This window comes from Periplaneta americana, chromosome 4, assembly GCF_040183065.1.
Source record: "Periplaneta americana isolate PAMFEO1 chromosome 4, P.americana_PAMFEO1_priV1, whole genome shotgun sequence".
Classification (NCBI taxonomy): domain Eukaryota; kingdom Metazoa; phylum Arthropoda; class Insecta; order Blattodea; family Blattidae; genus Periplaneta; species Periplaneta americana.
The window spans coordinates 136818548-136844408 of record NC_091120.1 but is presented as its reverse complement, the minus strand read 5'-3'; the positions used below and the strand labels follow the sequence as shown (position 1 = coordinate 136844408).

At 35.1% G+C, this 25861-nt stretch overlaps 1 protein-coding gene across 1 annotated transcript in view; it reads left to right on the top strand.

The window, feature by feature from the left end:
- The window catches only part of LOC138698218 (glutathione-specific gamma-glutamylcyclotransferase 1-like), a 72503-nt gene extending 47647 nt beyond the window's left edge, over window positions 1-24856 (top strand). Inside the window, exon 3 of the mRNA XM_069824009.1 lies at window positions 19645-24856. Coding sequence (XP_069680110.1) covers window positions 19645-20238 — 594 coding nt within the window. The 3' untranslated portion in view covers window positions 20239-24856. The remainder of the gene's footprint in view (window positions 1-19644) is intronic.
- Window positions 24857-25861: the final 1005 nt, after the last annotated feature.

Genomic DNA, 25861 nt, shown 5'->3' with positions numbered 1-25861 from the left:
GAAGAAAATTAAACTCCCACGGAGTCTCTGAACTGTGGATAAACTTTGCATACTCAAGCCTGTTTGTTGACCACGTTCTCACTCCAGGTACTCTATTTCTCTAGAACAGTGGTATTCAATCTACAGTAAGGTCCGAAAGTCTTGTCCCCCCCCCCTTGTTTGTATGTTGACATGCACCCATTTTGAACCTGTCATAGCAGATGTGTGACAATGGTTGATACTTCACGTTCCAGCTTTAGTTATCCAGAACATCAGTATGGCACCATCATTGTCGCGGCACAAAATGATGGGCGCCATGTCCTGTGTGGAATTTTCCGCAGCAAGAGCGGTGTGATTTCCATTTGGGGAATAATTAAGCAGCATGTCTCGAAACATTGAAGATTTGAAGCAAGCTGTTAGGGAGGCATTCAGGGAAATCACACCGCCTTTGCTGCGGAAAATTTCACACAGGACATGGTGCTGCATCATTTTGTGCCGCGACAATGATGGTCCCATAATGATGTTCTGGATCACTAAACAAGCTGGAACGTAAAGTATCAACCATTGTCACACATCTGCTATGACATGTTCAAAATGGATGCACATCAACATGCAAATAAGGGGGAGGGGGTGACAAAACTTTCGGACCTTACTGTATTGTACGCGTAGGCACCCCCAGGGGTACGTGGAATTGTCTCAAGGAGTATGCAATGTGCATCCAACTGACTACATATCTATTTTGTTATATTTGTTGATAATTATTACGGTTTACATTTTTTTATATCAATAGCCTATTTGTTTTTCTTGCTTCAGTAACATTTTACATAATTTATTATTAGACTGATACTATTGCATCAATCAATTATATACCGTATGTATAGTAATAATAATAATAATAATAATAATAATAATAATAATAGTAGTAGTAGTAGTAGTGGTGGTAGTGGTAGTGGTAGTAGTAGTAGTAGATCATAAATCACAGACTTATGTTATTTCTTACATAATTTCGGGGTACGATGGTGAAAAAAAATGTATTTTGGGGATACGCTAACAAAAAATATTGAATACCACTGCTCTAGAATGTGTAAAGGGAAGACAGCCGAAGGAAGTTCGCTTATCAATACAGCGCTTTTTTTCTGAAGTTACAATCTGCGTATATTCCCGTCCATTCTCAACCGTTTATTTCGTCTAGTTTGTGTTATACTGTAGCCTATACACGGAAAGAGACGATGTATAAAAAGCGTGTATGTTACTTCGTTAATCTTTTCTCTGTATCTTATCAACTTTGCATTGAAAAGTAGGTGGAATTCCAACCTACGTCAATAACTTGTATATAGCCTTAAACTTAAAACAGGATCTAGTCGTTGTGTAGTCTATACTACTCTCGGCTGTGTATATCACAAAACTAACATTGAATGATTCTCTGCCTGGCATGAAAGGTGTTGACCCCTGATATTAACCGTGGTGAACTTTGGGCAACTTAAATTCTCGAAATTATTGTTTATCTCTTGCTAACAAACCGTAAAACAACATATTTGTCAATGTTGCAGTCACGTATTTGACATGTGGTGATATATAATAGTTTGTTTTCACTTTCTTCCTCTACAAAGTGATTACGCTTAATTATAGAGATAGCACAGTCATTTATACCCGTACATATTAATGGCATTAGTCCCGAGGGGGCAATGATGTAAGTCACAACGTTTGTTTCTGTACCAAGAAACGAGCAAAATATTGCTCCTTGTCTTTAGTCGTAAGATCTGTGCATTAATCTGAAAAAGAAATGATGTAAGATTCTTTTTTTTTCTTTCTAACAGATTCCAAGTATAAAATATTCCATATATTTGAATTTTTATTCTCATTGTTGCGTTACTTAGGCCTACTGAAACACTACGCATCATCGGTGCCAACTTCAGAGACTTTCGCAGTCTTAGTCCACTTTCAGTGTAACTTTCGCCATCAATAAAATTGATCTCTTGAGAAAAAATGGTGTACTGCTACAGTTTTGTTGCTATGGCCACAATGGAAAGAGCATTATGAATATTATAGGCCTATAGAAATGGTGGAATGACAATAAAGTAAAAAGGGAGTACTGGCAGGAAAACTGTCTCAAAAGCATTTACCTTACTTTATGCTTACTTTCTCTCTTCTTTTTCCTCTTTCTTTCTTATTTTCTCTCTTTCTTATTCCCCTCTTCATTTCGTGATTTAACACTTCCTTTCTTGCTTTTTTCCTTCCTTTCTATTCTCGCTAATTTTGTTTGTTTTCTCTCTTCTTTTATTGCCTTCTCTCTTCCTCTATTGCCTTTTCTTAATTTCTCTCTCTCTTCATTTCTCGCTTCCTCTCCATTTCTCTTTCTCTCCCTTCCAGTCTCTCTTCTTCTCTTCATTTCTCGCTCCCTCTCTTCACTTCCTCTCCTTATCTCTAATTTTCTCCCTTTATCTCTCGTTTTCTCTGTTCATCTCTGGTTTTCCCTCCATGTCCCTTCCTCTCCTCTCATGGGTTCTTCCCTACTGTCTTGGGTTTTCCCTTACTCTCTTGGTTCCTCTCTTCTTCCCTTGGGTTCCCTCGTCGTCTCTTGGGTTCTCTCTTCTTCCCTTGGGTTCCCTCTTCGTCTCTTGGGTTCTCTCTTCTTCCCTTGGGTTCCCTCTTCGTCTCTTGGTTCTCTCTTCTTCCCTTGGGTTCCCTCTTCGTCTCTTGGGTTCTCTCTTCTTCCCTTGGGTTCCCTCGTCGTCTCTGGGGTTCTCTCTTCTTCCCTTGGGTTCCCTCTTCGTCTCTTGGGTTCTCTCTTCTTCCCTTGGGTTCCCTCTTCGTCTCTTGGTTCCTCTCTTCTTCCCTTGGGTTCCATCTTCGTCTCTTGGTTCCTCTGTTCTTCCCTTGGGTTCCATCTTCGTCTCTTGGGTTCTCTCTTCTTCCCTTGGGTTCCCTCGTCGTCTCTTGGTTCTCTCTTCTTCCCTTGGGTTCTCTCTTCTTCCCTTGGGTTCCCTCGTCGTCTGTTGGGTTCTCTCTTCTTCCCTTGGGTTCCCTCTTCGTCTCTTGGGCTCTCTCTTCTTCCCTTGGGTTCCCTCTTCGTCTCTTGGGTTCTCTCTTCTTCCCTTGGGTTCCCTCGTCGTCTCTTGGGTTCTCTCTTCTTCCCTTGGGTTCCCTCGTCGTCTCTTGGGTTCTCTCTTCTTCCCTTGGGTTCCCTCGTCGTCTCTTGGGTTCTCTCTTCTTCCCTTGGGTTCCCTCTTCGTCTCTTGGGCTCTCTCTTCTTCCCTTGGGTTCCCTCTTCGTCTCTTGGGTTCTCTCTTCTTCCCTTGGGTTCCCTCGTCGCCTTTTGGGTTCTCTCTTCTTTGCTTGGGTTCCCTCTTCGTCTCTTGGGCTCTCTCTTCTTCCCTTGGGTTCCCTCTTCGTCTCTTGGTTCCTCTCTTCTTCCCTTGGGTTCCATCTTCGTCTCTTGGGTTCTCTCTTCTTCCCTTGGGTTCCCTCGTCGTCTCTTGGTTCTCTCTTCTTCCCTTGGGTTCCCTCTTCGTCTCTTGGGCTCTCTCTTCTTCCCTTGGATTCCCTCTTCGTCTTTTGGGTTCTCTCTTCTTCCCTTGGATTCCCTCGTCGTCTGTTGGGTTCTCTCTTCTTCCCTTGGGTTCCCTCTTCTTCCCTTGGGTTCCCTCTTCGTCTCTTGGGCTCTCTCTCTTCTTCCCTTGGGTTCCCTCTTCGTCTCTTGGGTTCTCTCTTCTTCCCTTGGGTTCCCTCTTCGTCTCTTGGGCTCTCTCTTCTTCCCTTGGGTTCCCTCTTCGTCTCTTGGGTTCTCTCTTCTTCCCTTGGGTTCCCTCTTCGTCTCTTGGGTTCTCTCTTCTTCCCTTGGGTTCCCTCGTCGTCTCTTGGGTTCTCTCTTCTTCCCTTGGGTTCCCTCTTCGTCTCTTGGGCTCTCTCTTCTTCCCTTGGGTTCCCTCTTCGTCTCTTGGGTTCTCTCTTCTTCCCTTGGGTTCCCTCTTCGTCTCTTGGTTCTCTCTTCTTCCCTTGGGTTCCCTCGTCGCCTTTTGGGTTCTCTCTTCTTCCCTTGGGTTCCCTCTTCGTCTCTTGGGCTCTCTCTTCTTCCCTTGGGTTCCCTCTTCGTCTCTTGGGGTCTCTCTTCTTTGCTTGGGTTCCCTCTTCGTCTCTTGAGTTCTCTCTTCTTTGCTTGGGTTCCCTCGTCGTCTCTTGGGTTCTCCCTTCTTCCCTTGCCTTGTCTCTTCCTTTCTTGCTTCTTCTTTTACTCCTCTCTCGCTTACTCTTTTCTTCTCTCTTCCTCTATTCTACTCGTTTACTCTCTTCCTCCTTTCTCTCTCTCTTTTTCTCTTCCTTTCTCGCTTTCTTTTTTCCTCTCTCGCTTCCTCTTTTGATTACTCTCCTGCTTCTTCTCTCGTTTCCTCTATTCTCCTCTCACCTCCTTTATTTCCATCTCGCTTCCTCTAGTCTCATCTGGCTTTCTCTCTACCTCTCTTGCTACCTCTCACTCTCTCTTGTTACATCTCTTCCTTCCTCTCTAACTCTCTTGCTACCTCTCTTCCTCTCTCTCTTCTCTATTGCTTCGTCTCTTTCTCTCTTGCTTTCTCCTCTCTACCTCTCTTGCTCTCTCGCTTCCTCTGTTCCCCACCCGTATCCTCTATTCCCCTCTTCTTATATTCCTCTCTCGCTTCCTCTCTTCCTCGCTCGCTTCCTCTCTTCCTTCTTCTCTTTCTCTCTTGCTTCCTCTCTTTCTCTCTCGCTTTCTCTCTTCCTGTCTCGCTTTCTCTCTTCCTCTCTTCTTTTTTTGTCTCCTCTCTTCTTCTCTTGCTTCCCCTCTTTCTCTCTTGCTTCCTCTCTTCCTTTCTTGTTTCCTGTCTTTCTCTCTTGCTTCCTCTCTTATTCCTCCCTTCTTGCTTTATTTCCTTTGTTATATTGCTTTTTCTGGCCCTTCCTTTTTCTATATTTCCCCTATTTTCTTTCTTTCTTTATTTCTTTTCTACTTTCTTCTTCGTAACTTTCTTGTTTCATGTATAGAAACAGGACAAAGACATACAACATTTCTACGTATATAGGTTGGTGTAAACGTATCTACCAATCGTTGAAAACTGCGAACTGAAATTATTTTTTATTTTTTTTTAATTGGGTTATTTTACAACGCTGTATCAGCATCTAGGTTATTTAGCGCTTGAATGAAATGAAGGTGATAATGTCGGTGAAATGAGTCCGGGGTCCAGCACCGAAAGTTACCGAGCATTTGCTCGTATTGGGTTGAGGGGGAAAACCCCGGAAAAACCCGACCGGGCCACCTGGTTTCGCAGCCAGACGCGCTGACCGTTACTCCACAGGTTTGGACGAAATTATTTATATTGTAATTCATTGCGTATAAAGTCGAGCGGAAGTTAACAAACATTACAAGATAAATTTTGTAACGTACAAAGCATTTAAACTATTATATCTCTAGCACTCTATGAGTGAGGACGAAATCTTTTTTTCTCTTTCTCTTCTTCGAAAACTCGGCCGCCTGCTGCCGACTTCGCACGATAGATGAAGTCCCTCCTTGTATATGTTGATAAATAGGATGACTGGCATCATGACGCAGTTCATTGCTCCGTCTTGTCACTGACCCAGGACCCTTATCTCAACATCACCACACACAGCTATAGAGTCAACACCTTCCACAGCTGTTTGTACGAACACACTTGGCCACAACTTGTAAGAAAGCTAATAAACAAACCTTTCCAGACATTTTTTCGTATTTCCTTCAGCTCTGGGAATTTTAAGCTATAGCCTACTTCGTACTTAGTTAAGATACAAAAAATTAATAATAATTAATATTATTGTTATTATTAATTATCATTAATAGTTAATATTTATTATTATTATTTATTATTATTATTACTATTATTAGTATTATTATTATCTGTTGATGTAATATTATTACTGTATTACTGCCCTTTAGCTACAGCTCTGATTGGTTGAAATACGGAGTCTTACATACTATTTGTGAATAACTGTAGAAGTAATTTATAGTATAAGGAAGTAAAATTAGATTTTAACCACGAGTGAAAAGCTTAGCGCCCGAGGCGTAGCCGAGAGTGGTAATTTCCACAAGCGCTTAACATCTGTTTACAGCTATACAATATTTTATGCATTACTACTATATAAATTTAATTTTAATTGCAGGCCTTTTCTTTGTAATGTGTTGTTTCTGAAGAAGTTATAAATGAATGTTTGGATTTTATTGCTGCTAATGTGTTCATTGTCATGGAGAGAGTGAACTCAAGAGAGTAAGGAAAACCCAAGAGAGACTAAAATAAAGACCAGTTTAGATAAGATATGGATAATAGTCATAAATAAAACCCACTGAATTATGAACATAATACGTAAATAAAAGGAAGTACGTGTGAACTCAGTTGTTTTCGTATATCTTTGAGATAATATGGCAGTCTTATAATTGGTATTTACTGCTACGTGAATGTTAAAACAAGAAGAATCCCAGATATTTAATTTAGATATCTCCCACAAATCTACTTCACTTAAAAGCAGGATAATGAAATGTGTCGACTTATCATTCCTCACATCTGTAATCATTGTTTCTGATTTTCTCTCGTCCCTCGTTGATATATCTAGTAAAATAACCGAAAGTTTAAATAGCCGCAGCATTTTCAGCTAGCGATAGGTAAGAATAACTTACTTTAGTGTGAAGCGAGCTAAATTTCTATTTGCTCTCTTCATTCTTCCATTTGTTTTTTTTTTCTCATTATTATGTAAACATATTATAATTTGATGTTCGGTTAGCGTCAAACAAAAACTTTGAGGTAACTATTTTATTAAATAAGCCCGTTTTTAATTTATGTTGCGTTATCTTGTAAATTAGGGAGTTAAAATCATTGGTATCTTCAGTTCCTTTAGTATGTTTTTATTCGACCATACTATAATATGCTAATTACATGTAACGTAACCGTATCCTAATGATATACATTAAAGTACTGCTATTCATTATGTTATTCCAACTATCGATTTCCAATTTAGCATATGCAGTATTGATTAATATCGTACGCGGAACAACCCTCAAGCCTTGAAAGCAGCAATCCAAAATAGCAGGTGCGAGTTCTGAAAGTGACATTGATCGAATCACTCAAATAAATATAACCCAACTTCAAACATTCCACTGGTAGTCATTCTCCAAATAAATTTCACAATCAACATTGTCAACAACATGCATTTAAAATAAAATCAATTCTGTTTATGTTAATTTTAATATTCTAATAAACTGAGTTAATTTCTTGTGTTTTAATCTGTGTTGCTTTGAGGTTAAAATCTCCAAACCAAAGCCCTGCAAAAAATCAATAAATACGGCGTAGACATGAAAGTGCTCAGTGCTTATCATCTATTGCTGTAGTCGGGAACACGATGAAAAGACGCTAATGGTCTGTGCCTGCCATATGTTACAATAGTCTGAAAATACACTCATGGTCACCGTTTCATTAACAGTAAAGTAACAAGGTAAGATGTTTGTAAAAACTCAAAACTTATACATCTAATTATGGTCGAACAAAAACAGTGGTAACCATCTTGCCTATAATAGTAATTAAGACGCGAGTATGTTTATGAAACGAGCGTGAACATATTCGCCATTATAGGCTCGTTGCATAATATACTATTTATTTTCGTAATGTATATGAAGTAAAAAATAGTCTAACATAAAAAGGCCAGAATAGGAGTTTCTGCTAACCCATGATATAAAGATGATATGTTGATTGTGATAATAGTCGAATGGTGATGGGGTATTTTATCTTCTTCTATCTCTTCAAGTCATAATTCGGGCCCAAACTAGTTTCCATCTTCCAAATCTTCTGACCAGTATTTTCTAGAACCACGTACATCAGTTTATATTGTGTGACTTGCTACGGCGGATGTATATCTTCCATATTTTCAATGTGAGACTTCAATTCTATTTTCTTTCTGACTATCGATAACCTAAAGTTATTAAACTTTTTCCCGATATAATTATTATTTATATTCCCCTCTCAAAGTACATTTTTCAAACACTTGAATATCTGGGATAGATAGGTAAATGAATGGGTTATTTAGTTATTCAGCCCCTGAATTAGGAACAAAAATCTGTTTTATATAAACGTAATTCATATCATAACTTCATTTTTTTTAATTTTGAAAGTTGTTATCCATTTTCTGTGTTATTCTATTTTTTTCCTAATCATGCCATAAAACATAACTAAATCTAATCTGTCTTTATCTTCGTCTTTCCAATATTCGATAATAGCATCCTAAATAATTTAAATTGTTGAAACTGGGTCAAGGATTTCATTGCGTAGTATCAGAAGTTCATGTTACTTGGGATAACAACTCTAAAAGTCTTGACCTCAAGATTAGTTGAGCGACAGCTTTAATTTTGAAGTAGGAGGCCGCTCCTTCGCAACCTCCTTGGCGATGTAATTGTATGCTGCAGCGAGACTTCTCGCGCAGAACTGGTCATTGTTGGCGCTCAGCAGTGCATGCGCTTCGAAATTAAATCTCGCGTTCTTTGTGAGCACCCCCCCCCTCCCACACAAACACACACTCACATTCACATCAGCATGTGAGACGCATTTCTGTATATAAACACAAGATAGTGGTTCGTTTATATTTCTGAGGCTCCAATTTTGGCGTCTCTAACCTGCTAGTTGGACATTAAATTATCTTCATTTTGGCATTAATAAAGAAAATTTAATTTCACATGTAACTCATGATTCTTCATATCACTACGATGATACTAGTACCACAGTCTAGTATATACAGTCACGAAGCTCAATACGTAGTAAATATGCATCCATAGATAGTTGCTAACCACTAGGATCGCTAATATCGCCTCATTACAGACAATGCGAAATAGTATCGGCACAGTCTATTGTTCCTAGCACCCTCACAACTTAAGCTTCGTGACTGTATATAGTAGACTGCTAGTACTTCCGTATGTTCCGCCTAAAATCCAACCTCTACATATTATTACATGACTTACAATTCTCAATTCAATTCCCCTTATTCTCTTTTCCTTTTCATTTATTTTTCTTTTCTCTTCCTGTCTTACATGTTTCCTTTCTCCACTTTTAATTTCCTTGTTTCTTTCTTGTCCCTTACACTAGTTTTCTTTTTCCTTTCTTTGTTGTTTCGTTTTCTTCATTTCTCCTTCATTGATTTATTTCTTGTCTTTACTTTTATCCTTCTCTTGCCTACCATCTCCCCCTCTTTTCTCATTCCTCTCTTGCTTCCTCTCTTTAATTTTTTGTTATGTTTCTTCTTTCTTTCGCATTTACCTTATTTCGCTTCTTCTAACTTCTTTTATTTAATCTCAAACATACTTCGAATTCATTTTTTTCCTTTCTTCCGTTCCACGGTAATATTGTTTGTTTATTTAATTCTTCGTTTTTTCCTTTATTTATTTACGTGTTTGCTTACTTGCATGATTGCCTATTTACTTGTATGATTGTTTATTTACTTTGACTTAGTAATTTTCTCACTGCATTTAGCTGGTGTTTCTTCAATTCTAGGAACTGTGAATTTTATTTCAACAACAATTAATATGAAACCGGAACGAATTCCATTATTTGTATGCGCGGTAGCTATTACAATATGATTGTTTATTTATTTGTATGATTTTCTGTTTATTTGTTTGGTTATATTTTATTTCTATCATTCTGATTTTTTATTTACTTGTTTGTTTGTTTATTTACTTGTTTTATCATTCGTTTATTTGCTATTTTGATTGTTTATTTTCTTCTATTATTGTTCGTTTATTTACTTGTTTGTGTTTACTTCTGTTTCTTGGTTTGTTTACTTGTTTGTCTGTTTACTTCTTTGGTGACTAGTTCGTTTACCTGTTTCTCTCTTTTTTATCTGTTTGTTTGTTTAAATGTTTGCTTGTTTACATGTTTACTTGTTTCTTTGTTTGTTTAACTTTTTGATTGTTTGTTTACATTTTTAATTGTTTGTTTACCTTTTGATTGTTTACCTTTTTGATTGTTTACTTTTTTATTGCTTGTTTACCTTTTTGATTGATTGTTTACCTTTTTGATTGTTTGTTTACCGTTTTGATTGTTGTTTACATTTTTGATTCTTTATTTTACCTGTTTGATTGTTTGTTAACCTGTTTGTTTGTTTGCCTGTTTGATTGTTTGTTTATCTGTTTTTGTTTGTTCATCAGTTTTTGTGTTTGTTCACTGGTTTTTGTTTTGTTTACTTGTTCGTTTTAGTGACTTTTGTTTTGCTTGTTATGTTCACTTTTTTTTTTGCTTGATTTGTTCACTTGTTTCTTTTTACTTGTTTACCAGTTTCTTGTTCGCTTATTTGTTTATCTGTTTTTGTTTGTTTACCCAATTTTTTTGTGTTTTGATTACCTGTTCGTGTGTTTGATTGCCTGTTCGTGTGTTTGATTGCCTGTTCGTGTGTTTGATTATTTATCAATTTGTTTGTTCACTCGTTTGATTTTTGTTCGTTTGCATATCTTTTTTGCTTTTATATATTTCTGATTGTTAAAAAATCAAAATAAATATTGACAGATAATTTATTAAGTTACGGTATGTCAAACTATTTGTTTCTTATTTATTTACTTACTTGTTTATTCGTTTATTTATTTATTTATTTATTTATTTATTTATTTATTTATTTCCTTGCTTGTTTTTATTTATTTGTTTATTCGTTTATTTATTTGTTTATTAATTAATTAATTTTTATTTATTTGTTTACTTATTTCCTTGCTTGTTTTATTTATTTTTTATTCGTTTATTTATTTATTTATTTATCTATTCTTTTGTTTACTTATTTCCTTCCTTCTTTTTATTTATTTGTTTATTCGTTTATTTATTTGTTTGTTTACTAATTAATTAATTTTTATTTATTTATTTATTTATGTATTCCTTTGTTTACTTATTTCCTTACTTGTTTTTATTTATTTCTTTATTCGTTTATTTATTTATTTATTTATTCCTTTGCTTACTTATTTCCTTGCTTGTTTTTATTTATTTCTTTATTCGTTTATTAATTAATTAATTTATTTATTTATTTACTTATTTCCTTGCTTATTTGTTTGTGTATTTGTTTATTTATTCATTGACTTGCATGTTTCTCTGATTCCTCTACATAAGGCCACGCGCTCTCAACTTCAATAAATGATCAGGGTGGTCACTGGACGGAACAGCATGAGTTCTACAGGCCTAAACGCTCGAGTGGGCTCCTCACTTGCTTCTGAAATTCCACCTGTCCCTTAGTTCCGCTCCCAGACGCGTGTTGAGTCCCCCACGGGCTGCTTTGCCTTGATTTACTTGATATTAGTTATTATTCATTTCTGAAATTATAATCGCTGGACTCGCATGCAGGACTGAACAATTTCGATTCATCCTCCGCACACCGCCACTTACCCTTACGTAAGTTTCACCTGGATCCATCTAGTATCTTACCTTTGGCTTCCAACTTTTTTTTGTCACCTGGATTTGTATTGAGGTTGGATATTGAAACTTTATTATTCATTCGGAGTAAGTGTCCCAGCCATTCCAATCTTCCGAGTTTAATTTTAGTAACAATAATGCAATTTTTATATAGGCCTACAAGTTTAGAAGTTAAGTATTTGTTCTAATTCATTTCCCTAATCACATAGGCTATACAGAGTGAGAGGACTATACGTGCAAATATTTTTATAGGTAATCGGGGATTATGTAACAAATTTCTCAATTTTCGAAGTTTATTATTATTATTATTATTATTATTATTATTATTATTATTGCTACTGCTGCTGCTACTGTAGTAATACTACTAATACTACCACCAGCACTACTACTACTACTACTACTACTACTACTGCTGCTGCTGCTGCTGCTGCTGCTGTTCATTTTCCAGACAAGGTCTCCCCTGCCTCCAGATGCAATCAAACTACCGATTTCTATAGGAATAAATTTGTTCAATCCACATTATAAACTTAGATTTAGCATAATTCTAAATAGTTTACAACAGTTATTATTATTATTATTATTATTATTATTATTATTATTATTATTATTATTATTGTAGATTGTATTACAGACTTTGACGTTTTACTTCACTGTAAATTATATTTCCATAACCATGTTAGTTACATTTACAATCATTCCTTAAGAATGCTAGGATTAATAAGGTCAATAACCTTATTCTTTTCCTACACTAGACTTCCTGTTAATATTATGCTATACATTAGTGAGACCGAAACTTGAATATGCATCTATAGTTTGGAATTCTCTAACAACAACTGATTTGGCAAAATTAGAAGAAAATTTATAACCTTATGTGCATATAGATTTTTATGTACCCCCTCTCTGATTTCAGCTACGAGATATTTAGTGAATACTTTAGATGTTGAAGCCTTTATGCTAAATGATATGAACTTAATTGCATAGTCTTTCGTAATGTCATCAAGGGTGACATTATTTGTAACTCTATCATAAGTAATGTCAACTTTCGTATTTCTACTAAAGAATTTAGAGTTCACAAAATTTTCTATACTAGAAATTCTAAATCTCTTTCTTCGGTCTCTAGATGCATAAAAAATGCCAATATGTATTATTGCGATTTCGATCTACTTAATTTATAGTAGTGACTAATATTGATAAATGATTTCATTGCATTACGTAATCTGTAAATTTTGACATTTTATGTTATATGAGACTTAGGAATTCAACACTAATCATTTTAATCTTTATTAATATTATATGCCTATCTGTATTTAAGCTTCAAAATGCTAATAACATTTGTATTATTTGTTTTTATTGTACTAATGTACTGGTCTATAATTGGCCAATGACTTTATCAGCACACAAATATCAATAAAATCAATAAATAAATAAATATTTATCACATTTCCACCATCATTATTTTCACTAATGTTGTATTATTATAATAAGGCTGTACTAATCTGTTATTGACTAGTTGTTGTTGATTGGCATAATAATAATAACAAAATAATAATTTATTGCCAGAACAAAGATACATATTGATTTTTTTAATATAAGAACTCTTTAGCACCCCCAGAAAGAGTAAGTTACATACTCGTGCTCAGGTGGAATTCCACATAAGTTAATGGTATGATATTTTATTACATAACAGAGTAAAAAGTAATAAAAGAAAAAAAGAAGAAGAAAAACACAATATTATAAAAATTTAACTTTAAATGTTCTCTGTTAACAGCAATTTTTAATACATTTTTTTTTTTAAATAAAGAGCATTAGCAAATTGTATGTTTGGGAATGTATCTATTATCATGTTATAAAGCCTTGGACCGAAGTTGCTACTATGATTATATGCTACAGTTGTAGTATATTTAGGAACTGTCAATGATATGTTGTCTGATCTTTTGGTTTTATATTTATGTGAATATAAATTAAATATGTTTCGGTTTTTATGTACGAAATTCAGTAATACATTGTTATAAATTTGATGGAAGTCAAATACTTTAAATTCTGAATACAGCAGTTCTGAAGAATAATCAAGAGGTTTATTAAGGCATATTTTTATTATTCTTTTCTGTAACAGAGTTATTGGCATGAGGGAGGTACTATAAGCACTACCCCATCCTGTAACGCCGTATTGTAATATAGCTTGTACTAATGCGAGATAAATCAGTCTTAAAGTATGGACAGTCAAGTAATTTCGTAGGATGACAAAATAGTAAACAATTTTTCTTAATCTATTGCATAGAAAAAAACACGTTTATCCCAACGTAATGCTGGTCGATTATTATTCCGAGATATTTAACTTGAGGAGATTCATTTAGAATAGGACAGTTACAACTATTAGAAGAACAATTGAATGTATGAATTTTTAAACACAAGAGCGAATCAGGAGATTTCATACCAACAGATGTTAACGAAAATGGTACAACCGTAGTTTTAGAATGATTTAAAACAAATATGTTGGAATCAAACCAATTTTTAATAATACTGTAAGTTTATTATTGACCTCCATTTGAGATTCTGTCTGATATGTACATCTATTATCAGGCAGTACATCTCACTTGACGATGTGTGCCAGAGGAACAGTTATTGTTTGTATGCATCTGAAGTCTGATTAATGTAATATGTAGCTAACCGGCGGATTAATGTAATATGTAGCTAACCGGCGATGGAGAGCGAAAGGAACTGGCCACCTGCCCTATTATCTTCTGGCCTAGTTACCTCATAAATGGTCCCTTATTAGTATCACGAGGTTCAGACCTGTTTTTGAATAGTTGATTAAACAACAAGAAGTTTATTATTATTATTATTATTATTATTATTATTATTATTATTATTATTATTATTATTATCATTACTACTACTACTACTACTACTACTACTACTACTACTACTACTACTACTACTACTACTACTACTACAATGTAGAGATTAATTTTTTTTAAATGGCATTATTCTTATAATATATTTCATAGTTTAAAATACAAACAATACTTAAGGAACTTAATTTCTAAACATCCAGTGAGAACGGTTTCGAATCTTTGATAAGAATTTCATATTTCGTCACGTAAATCACAATTGAATTGGCGTGATGGTTTTTTCCTTTCGTTTATTATTACGCTATGCTGCTGCAGCGATGGAAAATTGCATTTCGATGTAAATTCTATCGGCGTTGTTGTAAGATTACAGGGCTTCATTGATAGTAATGCCTGTGCTGCATGTAATGATATCATGTGAACTGACCAGTCCCTACGGAGCGCATAGAATTCTGGGTATTCTAACGCTTTCATTTATTTTGTTCCTGTGCATATCAGCTCTCTTTCGAGAATAGAATGAAGTTGCATTGCAACGTCTGGATTTAACAATACGATAGATCGATATTAAGAATGAAATATCATGTAGTAACGTCTAAAATCTGAATTTAATCTTTGTTTCATTTTATACCTTAGTCGAGATTTACTTTCGAAGTTTCTTTGATAAGGTCGTACTACTTGTGTGACTATAACCTATGTATATTTTTGTGTGGCTTTACTTTGTTTATAGTGTGATTTTTTTTATTTCTATTGTTGTATTTGTATTTCTGGTGATGTGGGAGAGAAGGCCTGATGGACATCGTCAAATTGCCTTTTTCGCCGACGGTACTCTTGTCTAATATTCTGCTAAGAGTCTTCGTTTTATAATCCGTATTCTCCAAGGTTATGTTCATCAATTTGAAGATTGATTTACGAAATGTAGAATTAACATTAATACTGCTAAAGCTCAAGCCGTTATATTCTCTAACTACCTCAAAGCATCAGTGTATTCGGAAACCACATCAATTATGAACTTAGTGTCAAATATTTGGACATTCATTTAGATAGAAGGCTCACGTTTAAACAGCATATAGACACGATTGTAGCCAAGGCGCATGTTAAACTTTTGAGACTTTATCCACTATATCGCAGCTCTAAACTTTCACTCAAAAAAAAAAAAAAAAAAAACTTTTACTACTCACTCGTCAGATCCGCCATCTTGTACGTCTGCGAAGCTTGGGGTTTTGCTGCTAAGACTCATCTATTAAAAATCCAACGGGTGCAAAACAGAGCAGCAAGAATGATTACAAATTCACCACGTGGACTTCCCATCGCCCAACTTCATGAGGCCCTTGGTCTAGAATCCATTCAAAGCATCATAATCCGACGCATCACTCATCTCTACGGCAGATATCTACAGGAGCATCAAAAATCCACTTCTCAACGCTCTTGGAAACTATAATATTATAGACCCACACAGACGTCCAAAAGCTTTACTAGCCAATTAATCCAATAATTTTTGTTGTGTATCTGTAGCATTTGTATTCAAATGATTTTGTATTATTGGAGGCTGACTTCCTCATGTTTTATGTGACATCCTGACAAGGCAAACACCTCTTTTGGTGTGTTACTTGAAAAAAATTGCATAACTAAAGTTATGCGTCACGTCATGTGATTGGTTTGGTTGGTTGGTGGTTGGTTGGTTGGACATCAGAATAAATAAATTGTCGTTGTTACTATTTCTTACGCCGAACACTGGATGTTACATGCTGCTGGCTCTTCTTAACTTTCCTCGGTTTAATCGATGCCCTGTTACCAATTTTGGCGCCTCATGTTAATACGTCGACAGGTTTGTAACATGCAAATGATGCTGGACAGTGAGTTTATGATTCCATTACTTGTCTCAACAATCTTTATTAGAATTATATATTTGTTCATTTTTATGAACTGACAGATATTCCATGGCGCGGCAGCCCATGGAGGGCCTTGCGTACAGCCGACTGCTGGCTTCACATCCACACACCTCAATAAAGGATCACATTATCCAACCTGCACGGAAGTACCTTGTTAGCACGATGACAACTACAGCTGTTATAATTGGTTTGCGAAACCGAATTTAATTACCTCCTGTATCTCTCCAATTCATCAAATTCTAGGTGGCCACCGATCCCATACACTGGCCTGATTTAATGATAATATTTCTTCCGCCATGAAGGCCCGATCCAGCACTCATTTTGTAATTCTGTTCTAAGGTATGTCGTCTGAAGCCAAACAGCTACGCAAGGGACGAAAGAGTGATTATGATTTAAATTTTCTTCCTTCTAAAAAAATCCGTCAGCCTCGATTAGTTTTATCCCCCGTACCTCGAGTTCAGAATAATCGATTGCGTGTTCTTTGATATAAATAATCCGACAAGCTACACTAAGTACCGTGACATTTCCTTTTCTAATGGCAGGGCCCTTAGCTTATCGTCGTTCACCTCGACTATACAAGCGGGATCATAGATGTGTCTAGTGCTGAAAAGCGTAGACTACTTAGTTCGTCAGAGACTATCCAGAATGCACCACAGGCTGTGGGCCTACATTACATTCCTAATCAGTAGTTATGATGGAGAATTTTTTGGAATATCACAAGGGAACGGGAATACCCGGGGAAAACTTGTTTTGCCTGCTCCCCGGACTTGACCAACACAGTGGTAGAGTGCTGGACTTATAATAAAACACAAGAATTAATAGGACTTTCAGATGACAGGACTGGCGAAAGAATGTCTGAATTTATATTTGATTATTTAGAAGAATTTAACTGTAGCAAGAAATTAATTGCGCATGCTCTATTATTATTGTTATTGTTGTTATTATTATTATTATTATTATTATTATTATTATTATTATTATTATTATTAGTTTCTGTCTTGGTCATCAATCGTCAGTCTCATATGCTACAAACAAAACATTTCACGAGTCGCCATTGAACTAGACTGGATGTTTACAAATATTGTGACTTTCTGGCCATGTTAACATGTTATTAACTACCATAATATACCTAAGAGAGCACAGAAACCACACAAAGGAAGGGGAGGAAGGAGAAAGATTTTTTCATACTAGGAATCGAACCTGGTCACTACTACTTGCATTCATATCTTTAGACTTGTTATTTTCTTGTACATCCCTGTCAAATTAAGGGTACCAGAGTGTGTCTGACAGTATGGCAAACCGCAGAGGAACATCATCTGCTTCCACGTGACCTCTGGACGAGGTCAAGACCTTTGTTTGAAAACCTTGCACGATAACCTCAAGAAACTGGAGATCCAAGCACGCGTATGCTACATTCCACACCCACTACAGATAAACAAGATAAACGCTGCGTGATTTATTTTGAAGGAATTTGTTGCATATTCAAGAAAAGAGATCAAAATAACATGTTGCAAGTTTCGTTATGTAACCCTCCTCGCTGAGAACAGCCAGTGAAGCTATCTGCCTAGTCTAGTAAATAGATTGTGACGTATTTTTGCAAAATATTTTCTACAAGTAAATCAAATTCCAATGACATAGTTGTTCTAATATTTTACGGAAAATAGTCGTACTTCAGTTCCAAATCCCCCTAAATGACTGGTTTTCCCAATTATTCTGAGAGGCTTCCTAATTTATTCTGGTCATAGCTTTATAAATATCACCCTGCCTTGAAAGTCTATGTTCGAGGTGCAAAAGAGAATATTCGTAATATTCTGAAATTGTAGGTTTACTTGACGTCACTCGTGGTACCAGGAAAGCGGAATATTACAAAGGCATAAGAACAAAGATCATATGAAGGGTCCAGACCCATAGTGGGCCAAGCGCCATTTACTAAAACCGTAGAAAACAAGGGTTAAAATGAAGTTATCACCATAATTCAATGGAAACATATAGCAAGTAATATAAAGTATACACATTCAAACTAAATGATATGTCAATCTTCATTAAACTATGGTATTCACTTAACTTTAACACTTGCTTTCTCCGTTTTTAATAAATGGCGCTTGGCCCACTATGGCTCTGAACCCTTCATATGAGGGTTGTTGTTGTTTAGTCAGCTGTCCGAAGACAGGTCTGAACCTCACAAGTGATACCATCAAGGCACCACTTGTGAGGCAACTATGGGGTAGGGTGGTCAGTTTCTTTCTCTCTATATGAGGGCTACAGATCAGAATTATGTGAATGAAAGGAACAACGTAGAAAGATTAAACAAAATAGATACATGAAGTTGAGAAAGACAGTATAATGGAATTAACTGTTAATCATAGGCGGAGTTATGGAGGGGCATGGAGAGCACTGCCCCCCCCCACACTTGTCTCAACTCTTTTTTTATATTAACGTTAGAAAATATTAAATTCAAAAGATCGTTTTTGCTTTTATTTATGTTTAAGTTACTGTGCTGAAAGTGACGAATTAATATCTTCAGGTCATGTGTCTGGACTATAATATTTATTTTAAATTTCTGAATCTATAAGAATTGCTATGCCACATTTGAGGAATGGAAACATTGTAATGTTTCTTTTGTAACAGCCTGCACTTATGTGTTAGAAGTCTGCATGTGTTCAGGCCGCCACTTGGAGAAATATGAATAATGTACTGCACAACAATGCAGAAAAAAGAAAAGTATAATAACTTAAATACGAGATTAAATAAAATAAGATTTACATTTAATATGATATATTCAGAAAGATAAGCTTCATAGCTTCTGTTAGCATTGTTATGTAGTTTTGTTGATGTATGCATGTGTTTCTGTACGAGAGACAGAAAGAAGGAAATTGTTTTAAGTTATGCTCTATTATAATTTGTGGTAGTCCTACAATTCAAGTCCTACACAACTCGATCCGAAACATCGCGGATATGGATGTAACTCTTTAAGAAACATGCCCCCATAAACACCTTTATTAAATGATCATATTTCGATATACTGTACCACGGTTAAGCTGTAACGGGGGGAGGAGGTAAATAATGTCCCCCCATAATCCCGTTATATGAGGATTCTATGGTTTTGCTTTGCCCCCCCCCCCAGGAAACTGTTCTCTCTCAGCCTATGCTGTTAATGTGTATCAACAGTGGGCTAGCGTAAATCTGTTGAATATATGTGAAAAAAAAAAAACAGACACTCTGATCTGGTTCTGTGGGTTGCCATCTAGCAGCGAAAGAAGGAATTAAGAAGCCGAAGACCAGAGGATGGGTGTTAGTGTTTCCTGTTTAGCTCGAAATTTACAAACATTCTTTGAGATAAGAAGCCACAATCCACCGTTACATTCTTTCTCTTTTATATCAGTACTGCATTATGTTTTATAGTTACAATTATTTATGTTATATTGATACAGTTATTTTGAATTCACATGTAGAGGACATAGTCCATTTACAGATCTTCGAGGATGAATTTGTTCTGAAACAAATATTCTGTTCTTGTTGCAGAGCATAGTGTGGGGTCGAGCATTCGAAGTCCGAGGCGAGGCTGCCCTGCCATATCTGGATACAAGGGAGTGCAAACTGGGGGGCTACGTCGTGCAGCTCACCACATTCTTCCCTCATCAGTCGCCATACTATTCCTCCAGCTCAGATTCTGAGAGCAGCGACAGCTCCGGAAACCAGACTCCGTTCCCCGCCATGTTCTACGTCGCGACGCCGAACAACAGGCTGTGGCTCGGGGACGCGCCCCTCACGGAGATAGCCAGTCAGATCGTGGAGTGTAGCGGCCCCAGCGGCCACAACGTGGAGTACCTCTTGCGTCTCGCGGGCTTCATGCACGAGTACGTCCCGGAGGCCATGGACGAGCACTTGTTCACCTTAGAATTCCTGGTCAGGTCCCGGATAAAGGAACAGAACCTATGCTTAAAGACACTAATGGGAGGCTCTCCCTTGCCGGTATCTCCTCCCAGAACACCTCCACACGAGTTGGAGGACGCCGACGACGAAGGAGCCGCTGGCGGCGAACCCGTTGTCAGGCCTGATTCCTTCCAGTTCACGTCAAGAGTGCCGCCCAAGAAACTCCGTTGCCTCAACATCTGATCTCTGCCTTTTGGTAGCTTTGCGAATATCTTCTTTTGCCCTAAGTTTTGGGTTTTTATGAAAATATTCAGAATCGTCAAAGAAAGCTCAACGATTTTATTCTGGTAAAGTCGAACCAGATATATTTGAGCGAGGTTCTTTGGATATGATTCTGAAACCGCGATTAATCTGACTCGTACATTACCAGTGGCGATTAGTTAATTGCCTCTGGTGTTGAGATGTCTTTGTTGAGAATGTACGGACGTACACTTCCTGGCCCGAAGTGGCAAGATGTGCAAGCGAGTTTTCTTTCAAGTACGCTCTCAGATTTCTGTCACGTGCGTGAAAATTAAAGCATGTGAAAAAGGTTCTGCTGATAGCAAGAATCGGGAAACAGAGTAATGTTTTAATCCTTAACATCGGATTCCTCGGCGGCTATTAAAAAGTGAAATTAATCTTCATTGTAACAAAATTCATGGAATGAATCTGAGAAATACTAATTACTTGACGGAATATTCTGACGTGTGTTTTATAACTGAAACAATATTTTTCATAACTACATTATGCAACAATATTTTCCATAACTGCGTTATGCAACATAAGTAAACTGTGAAGTAAACGGGAAAATTAAAAGCACAAACAATTATACATCAAAGTCAATGTGATAACTAGCGAGTTTGAGCTGTTCCTCGGGGTTTACTTATTGTGAAGAAATATGGAACATTTCTGCATAATAAAAGAGCTGCGGGCAGCATTAAAACAGTTTATTTTAATTCATCTATTGTTAATACTGTTTTCTTCAGTTAAACTATTGTGATAATATTATTTGTGAATCTATCTTATTTTACGCCATATACGAACTGTGAAACTATGTATTACGAATGACATATAAACTTCTGTAAACTGAAGGTTTCATCTAAAACCTGAAGAATTGAATTTCTATTAGTAAAAAATGCTGCAGATTTACAATGAAATTCGCCAAAGATATGTATACAAATATTTTTCAAGTCTTGCATTCGTGTTGCTTTTGATCTTCAGAACATAAAATATAAATTTACAAATGTGGACGTAAAAAGCTGTAAAATTAAAAAAGTCATAGTTCCTCATTATCGTAAAGTTTACTTTACGAAAACACTAGAATCACATAGAATGATATATTTTCATAATGTCACAACTGTTACGATATTTAAAATGAACTTTTTTTTTTTTGTAAAATGCTTTTTGTGTCGGCTTTGTTCAGCAGAATAACTTAAAAATTACGTACTCTTCTTGTACTTGTATTACACCCTTTATAATTATATCAACAGAAAATATGCTTACTTTTTTCATAATTAAATGTCAAAATCGAACATAATCCTTTAATGCATATTCTGGCAGCTTTAAAGTTATTTTCAATATTTAAAAATGTATTATATGTTGTTTCTCAGCTGTAGATGTAAAATGCTCACACTAAATTATATTAAATGTTTTGGAAACATTTTTTAATTATTTTTGACACATATGGATGATTCATATGTTTTCATGGTTGTACTATTGCTTTTAAATACATTATTTGTAAACAGACAATGTATATTTGTACAGATAAAAGTAATTGCCAATATTCTTGTTTATTTTGTAATTATATAGCCTATAACTTATTACAGGTTGCAAGTACAGTATCTGTATGACAAATTATTTAAATATCTTTGTAACCTTAATATTTCTCTTAATTGTTCAATTGTGATTTGATATGAAAAGCATTTTATCGAGTTAATATATTATATTTATTTCTTTCAAAATACAGGGTGTAAATGAATAGTATGTACAAAATCGTAAGGTTTATACGCGATATTAATACAAGTAATTTGGCATCTACAACACAGGATCAAAGATTATAGTTTATACTTTACTTCTACATCAAAATAGGCAGCCTGCCGATATAATTTAATATATATATATATATATATATATATATATATATATATATATTTCTTAGTTTATTTTATTTTATCTTCTTTATTAATGATCCTTCTCAATCTCTCTTGGAGATTTATAAACTATAAGTGACTAATACGGCTTGAACGAAGTGTTATTGTACGCCTTTCTTGATTAATTTGTCACGTTTGTATAAAACGTTAATGGTTAGGAAATCGCTCACAATTCCAAACCAAGCAGCAAGACAAAATAAAAGCACAAAGCTTCCTAGAACTAGTGTAGAATTGTAATATCACGAATAGATGCCATCAATCGTGGGTTACAAATTACTTGTTTTATATCCCTTATAACACCTCGGATTTTGTAAAACATTTTACTTAACACTCTGTGTATATATAAATGACTTCTAGGTTGCCATTTAGCAAAGACATATCTAGGTGCACAACTGCACATACAGAAAACACGCTTGTCTAATGACTGTGATACTGTATTTCTGCTGATCCAATTGAAAATAATGGTAGAATCGTACAAACTGGTCTTCCTTGTGTTTCACCTCCTGTTACATAAATGTTAATAAAAGTGAGATTCCAATGTAACGAGAAATTTAAAACGTTACCAAGTTTTTCACTTTGTGGGAATGAAAGTGGTAAATCCGCTAAAAGAACAACTATGGCCGTTTGTTAAAAAACCTTCATTATAAGTAGCTACATATTTCCTGCTTCCTGTTAAAACAACTTTTATTTAACCACAGTACACAATCATACAAAAAGTTGACAATGCAAGTATTGCAAGAATTTTCCTTTTTGCAATGTATTGATCATGTTATACTTGGATGTCTTTTAAATGCAACATCAACACCTGAAAATGTATCAGAGTTTTAATTCAGTTCTCAAATACAAAACAAAATTTGAAGTTTTGTTACAAAAATATTCCTTGAATTCTTGATAAAGCATTTGTTATATTTGAAGAGTACAGAGCCATAGTGGGCCAAGCGCCATTTATTAAAAACTGAGAAAGCAAGGGTTAAAGTTAAGTGAATACCATTGTTTAATGAAGATTGACATATCATTTAGTTTTAATGTGCATACTTTATATTACTTGCTATATGTTTCCATTGATTTATGATAACTTCATTTTAACCCTTGTTTTCTACGGTTTTAGTAAATGGTGCTTGGCCCACTATAGTTCTGAACCTTTCATTTGTCCTGGACATTTTAAATTTCGAGTAGATTTAGATAATGTTGATTTCATTTTAAAACGTTAAATCTGAATAATTCCGATGAATGAGTATTTAAATTATCATGTTGGGTATGTTTAAGGTTTTGAGAAAATATTCTACCCTTAATCTATAGCTTCTAATTTGGTGTGCCATTATCCGAACGACTCGAGCGCCGACTTTCTATGCCGTTGTCCAGAGTTCCAATTCTGACAAGTTCGTATAAAATTTCTACTGAATGATTAGTGTGTTTGGGACAGCTTTTTGCGAAGTATTCCTGTTATAACTGCCAGCAGTATTTATCATTATTGCTACCATTATTCTGTTGCCACGTGCAATACTATTCGAAAGAAAGTTTGTCTCTAAACTGTCTTGATGTTTCTAAAAACTGAAAAAACAATTTCAATGATAAAGCATTCGAATTTTGTTAAGTAACTTAAAATATCTTATATATTCGCCTTTATTTTTGAACAAGCAACAATATTTTGTCTATATTCTGCATAAGATCTACCAGTAAATCTTGTAAAATATCTGCAATCTCAGCATATCGAAGGTCGTAGGATGGCTTAAAAATACTTTTCCTTAAAACAATCCTAAAGCCTAAAATTTGTCTGATTAATATCTGTTGAACGCACTGAATGGAAAAATGTCTACTTATTATACAGAATTGTGAAATATGTTAACAGTAGTTCTTTATTTCAATTTTTGTTCCGAAACTGCACGTGAAAAAAGTAATTGTGTTTTTCATAGTAGCACTCAATAAGACCTGTACTAACTTCAAAAGTCAAACATTTTTTAACCGTAAATTAATAATTGATAACTGCTTGTGATATTGAAAAAGCAAATAACTGAATATTGAATGTTTCCCAAAAAAACGTAGGAAACAAACAAAACAATCTTAACGAATAATAAAATCTGCTTATTTAGACTATAAGATTGTTCAATTACAATTAAAGATTGTATTAGGAAGCAGAATATGTAACTTAAATGATGGAAGGTTTGAGATTTTCTTTAAAATTTCTTCACAAGGAAGTTATTTTTCATTATTATTCATATTTTTCAAATTGCATTACCCAAATTTCTTAAATAATTATTTGCTTTTATGGATTACTGTATTTTAATCAGTTACAATAAATATATCAAGCAACCATTCAACCATTCAACATTAAGAGGATTAATTATTAAGTTTTAATATTTCCCGAAACACTCAATTTTGGTAATTTTGTAAGAATTTTACGGTAATTAATTTTAAGGAATACAGTTTGCAATATTATATTCAGCTGTAACTAGCCATTCCTTCCACATGAAACAAAAGCACAAATTAAATATTTGTCATAAAATAGGGAATATATTGTCTACGCAAATCTTTCATTACGTTATAATTTTTCATACTTTTTTTTTAACTATTGAAATAGATAAGCAAATAAAATATTAAATGAATTCTGTATTATTTTATTATTTAAGTTTTACATTGTTATTTCAATACATGAATAAATTAATATTATTGAATATTTTGCATTATTTGTTAATCACTTTTCCTTATTTATGCCTCAGCTGTCTGTTGAATATAGCTTTTACTCCTGGTTGTCGGAGAGATTCTCTTCAGAGTGGGAGAGAGAAATTTTCGCTGCTGCTACTCATTTTCCTACTCCCCGGCTTATCCTAGTCTTTCTACTCCTCCGCTTCTTTCGTTCGTTCGAAACTTGTCATTCGACTCGTTTGCACGCGCGACTTGCTAGTTTCGTTTTGACTTTTCACTCTCTGTGAGTTCCATTTTTGAACAACTCATAGCTACTGGACGGCATCTTGGCAAAGGAAAATCAAGAAATTTGTTATAGGAAAGCTTCAAATAATCACAACAATGCACTGAAACTGTCACAAGTTAACCAAACAGTAAAGCAGGAAAAGTTAATTACCAGAATTGCATACAAATACCTTTTGTGCGAGATCGTGCGTATTTGCTTGGTTTCCGCACAAAACCAACCCGCGGTAAGTCTAAAATTCCACATTCAGTATTCCCAACCGAACACACATAACAATTTCCCTCTTCTTACCGCTTAAGTGACATATTCATTTTACTGCTTTAGGCTTTTAACATATTATTTTTAGAGACCTTCAATATAGTAATAATTATAAATTGGAAACTTACCACTGCAATTTCACCTAAATTGCATTGTTAATTATTGTTTTTAAATATTTGCAAAAATTAAGTAAACTCTACAACTCCACTAAAGTTACTGCATTTCGTGATGCATGTAACATTAAGGTAGTCGTTTGTTTTAAGTTCGCATTTATAGACTGGGGGGAAAAAAAGACAGACGTATATCACGGCCTGCTGGAGTATAGTAAACACAGAAAACATTTTAAAGCAACAATGTTGAAGATAGATATTTTTGTTTTCCAAAATTGCCGTCATTGAACAGAAACCAAGATGGGGATTTCATTGCAGCTAATTAGAAATTCCTCTTTCAGGTATATAATAAACGATATTCGCACAAAATGATGTACGATATA